Below are 4,132 nucleotides of genomic sequence, written 5' to 3'. Positions count from 1 at the left end.
TATATACTGAATGTATCTGTTCAAATTATGTAGAAATCTAGGAGATAAAGTTCCTACTTACACATACATCTATCTCACATGTATTTATTTGGTATTGAACGTTCTTGTTATTGCTTGTTATTGAAATTTCAAAATAATATTATAAGCAATACAAAAATGATACACAGGTCAAAAAACAAATTATACAGTACTCATTCTGATTAAATATTTAATGTTATGCTCTGGTTATAACTTAATTTATCATCTTCATATGTAACAGATAACGGTAACCTATTGTTCATTTAATTCTGAATATATGTGAAAATGTTACCTTATTTTATATTCCATGAATCATATTCCTGCATGCCATTATTTTTCTGTGTACAATCAACTAATGCGGCTCGCAGATCCCCTGAGGAAGCCGTTTGGCGAAACGTGTCAGCACACGAGATATTACCGCTTTCCACCGCTCATTATTCCTACTAACAAATATTAGGGATATTTATGTCTAGTCGGATCGTCTTACACCCCACTGTATCTTGATTGGGGAAAGACCGTATCACTTATTTGTTTCATTCATTTACTGAATTATGAATTGTGTTTTATATGAATTTGAATATAACTCACTGAATACACTACCCAATTGCCAAAAAAACTCATTTTCTTTCTTCATTTTTTCTTACACGTATGGAATGCGTTTAGTATACGTGGGGCTGGCAAGTCAAACCTTGTGGAACAGAATAGGAGGCTAGGAGATGCTTTTCTTTTTACAGGTCAATCAAACCTACTGTATAAGTAGAAGAAGTGAATAGAAATAATATGCCCTTTTATGTTTTTTGTGAATCTAGAATCCTGGATATTATGACATTATTGCTGAAGATGTAGGTTTATGGCATGTGCCAAACAAGACTCCTTTGTCCTCATGGAAAGACACCGCTTTTCTAAGATATTACACAAAAAATCACATCCTTTCATCTCATGGAGGAAATCTCTTTAAACTATATACGGTAAACAATTTAGAGTGATCTATACATTTGATTATTTTATTGCTCGATAATTTGAAAATAAAGGGAATCTTTCAGAAAAATATTAAAGGATGCTATCATCAACTTGGCCTTTAAAAGTGCAAACTCTATAGCTCTTTTTTTTTATTCTCCTCAGCTTACCTTACTTACAAATAGACAATCAGAATTTTTATCTAAATACTTGTTGTTGGTCAACCGTTTACGTACTAATAAAGCAAGCTTGCACCTTAAAATCTTTGGGTCTTGTAGTGTGTGCAGATGGTTTTTACGTAGCTTTATGCACACCTCAAATTGATTCCTATAAGAAATTAAAGTTTGGGTCAAACTTTTTTTACAATTACTGGAAACTGCATACACAGTGTTTATATTGTGGTTTCCTAGGCTTTTTGTATGTTTTTTCCTTTGGTTAATAGTGGCTGTTGGGTAGCTAACTCAGATGGTTTGGCAACCTCTAAATGCCATATGCAACATATCTTCTAACCAGCACACCACAGGGTTGTTGTCATTTGATGGCCACCAGTACACTACATTGCATGTAGCCACCTTCCAACCACTTACACATCTACCAATATATTACAAGGAATGCAGTTTGTATGCATGAGAGATTGGGGGGAGGGGGGCATTGCAATGAAATGTTTGAATCTAAGCCTAAAGAAACCTTCATTGTAGGTGAGACAGATGGGAAATATGCGTACTCCAAAAAAAACATTGTTGAAGTTTTTAAATAATAATAGTTTTAAATAATAGAGAATGGTTATAACCATTGCAAGGTTATATTTATATGGGGAAACTGTCTGCAAAGTGATCCTGACAAAGAGCTTGATTTATTTAAAGCTCTTTGCTGGTGATCCAGCAAATCTGGAATGTACTTATTAAAATAATTTGCTATTAGTTGGCAAATGTCCTGAACCAGATCTATTCCAGATTTGCTGAATCAACCAGGTTCTCCCATGATAGTCTATCTTCTAAAGTCCTAGAGAGCTTGAACATGGTGAGTGTACATGGTGGTTTTACATAATCATTGAAAAGTGGATAAAACATTTTTTTAATAACACTTATTCATTATTTATTGTAAGATTATTTTGTATGTTCTAGAAATACCCTGTAAAATATAATGTTGGTACATGTCCTGCCAATAATGGACCTTCTGCTCCAGTTGTATACGATAAGGGAAATGAACAGGAGACAATGAGATTGAATTCCCCCAATTCGAAAAGTAAGTTTGTCATGTATGGTTTTGCTCTTTAAAATAAATGTATATCCCTGGGTTAATATTAATCCTATATTAAACCAAAATACTAAAAGATGAGAACATGTCTGCATGTTTGTAGAAATCGTCATATCTTTGGCCAAGGCAATTTGTATTTACTTGCTTGGGGAAAAGATGGTTGCACAAAATGGGTTTTTCCTGGCAACTTTTTGTTGTAGAGCATAAACCTTTAAAGACACAAACATGTTTTAGAAGGATTTTTGTATACAAATATTGTTTTATTATCAAAGGTGATGGTTTATTTGTTAGTAACCTTCCCACCACAACTATAATGTCAAATAAATCTGTATCCTCGTACCCACTTGGCCTATGCATAAATTTACTAAAAAAACTGAATCGTGCAAAAAGTTTACCATACAGTTGCTGCATTGCTGCAAAAGAAAAATTAACCTAAACACTGAAGTACTTCAGAACTGATCTTCATGTGCAACAGTATCATTGTTCCTTTTTAAATCCTTATAAATACTTATGGATTTGTTGATTGGGAATATCCTGTATCAGTTATGAATATTGAGTAGTGGTTTTATTCAATATCTAATCCAATCTGTTTTCTGCAGAGGAAGTTACTGGTGGTTTTATCCAGTTCCGAGTAATTAACAATGAAAAGGCGGCACTTGCCTTATGTCCTGGAGTAAAAGTTATCAATGGCTGCAATTCGGAACATGTAAGTTGGAACCTGTCACTAAGTAAGACCGTATTAGTTGACTTGTGCATATGTATACTCATAATAATTTTGTTTAGGATACACTTTATCCTCTCTTGATACTATTACCTTTTTCTCCCCCCAGGGGGCTAAGATAATGTTGTGTATTCTGACATCTAAAGTAGAAAATTAATAGCGCAATAAAAATATTTTTGATAAATTTTATAAGGAACCCTACGCCCTAGGAGGCATATACATATCCTACAGGCACATTCAAAGAATTTGTTCATTTTCAACATTGTCATTAAAGCTGCATTAAAAGAATTTTCTCACCAGTTAATTTTAAAATTTTGTTTGGTACATTGGTACTAGTGATTGACTCAGCATGCCTTTTGTTTACCAGTATAATATTTCAAATCTATAAGCAAGATTCGTCCCCCACAGACTTCAATGGGAAAAGGGGGTTGCTAAGCTTGGCAAAATTTAAAGAGTTTTTGCCAAGCTCCACACAAACCAATCCTGGTTCTTTGATACCCATCATTAGTGGCAGAGAATTAAAACTTATTTCACTGTCTTGTGTCAGTTGCCATGTTTTTTTTTTTAATTTGTGGTCATCGATAAAGAATAATGATGTGTGATTATACCTGTTCTACTACAGCACTGCGTTGGAGGAGGTGGATTCTTTCCAGAGCAGAGCCCCAAGCAGTGTGGAGACTTTTCTTCCCTGGACTGGAATGGTTATGGTTTACATACCAGTTGGAGTGCTAGCAAGCAATTAATAGAAGCTGCTATATTGATCTTCTACCGCTGAGCTCTCTACACAAATATAGCATCACTACCTAGCTTTGTTTTGCTGCTTCTGTTGTAACCACAAATATAACATTTTAATTTCACAGTATATTATAAAATGTTAAAATTGTTTGATCAGGTCTAAATTGCAATGCCCTGTTTTCGAAGTTAACCCATTTTGTGGCCGCATAACTCCCAATAAATGTTATCAATATCAACTTGATATAAAGGTTTATTTACTGTCTTTACCTTAGAACATAACAGTAGAGGCAAGTGAGGCTTCAGGAGCGTTACAGCATAATAAATATTATGTTCTTTCAGCTTTTCAGATAGATATGTAAGTACAATTTTCCTAATATAAATATTCTGATCATTAAATGATAATCTATTTAAAAACTTCTGTTTATAAATAGGTAATAAAATAAA

The 4,132-nt window shown here is 33.7% G+C and overlaps 2 protein-coding genes across 2 annotated transcripts in view; both read left to right on the top strand.

The window, feature by feature from the left end:
* LOC140335612 (intelectin-1-like) overlaps positions 1 to 3,935 on the top strand; it is a gene marked incomplete in the record, with an annotated part of 10,605 nt that extends 6,670 nt beyond the window's left edge. The window contains 4 exon segments of the mRNA XM_072418366.1: positions 828 to 986; positions 2,100 to 2,220; positions 2,832 to 2,938; positions 3,576 to 3,935. Coding sequence (XP_072274467.1) covers positions 828 to 986; positions 2,100 to 2,220; positions 2,832 to 2,938; positions 3,576 to 3,728 — 540 coding nt within the window.
* A 38-nt stretch (positions 3,936 to 3,973) lies between these two features.
* LOC140335611 (acetylcholine receptor subunit alpha-1-A-like) overlaps positions 3,974 to 4,132 on the top strand; it is a gene marked incomplete in the record, with an annotated part of 13,570 nt that continues 13,411 nt past the window's right edge. The window contains 1 exon segment of the mRNA XM_072418365.1: positions 3,974 to 4,043.

This window comes from Pyxicephalus adspersus, chromosome 7, assembly GCF_032062135.1.
Source record: "Pyxicephalus adspersus chromosome 7, UCB_Pads_2.0, whole genome shotgun sequence".
NCBI lineage: Eukaryota > Metazoa > Chordata > Amphibia > Anura > Pyxicephalidae > Pyxicephalus > Pyxicephalus adspersus.
Note: the sequence above shows the minus strand (reverse complement) of the source record. Positions and strands in the feature narration are given on the sequence as shown.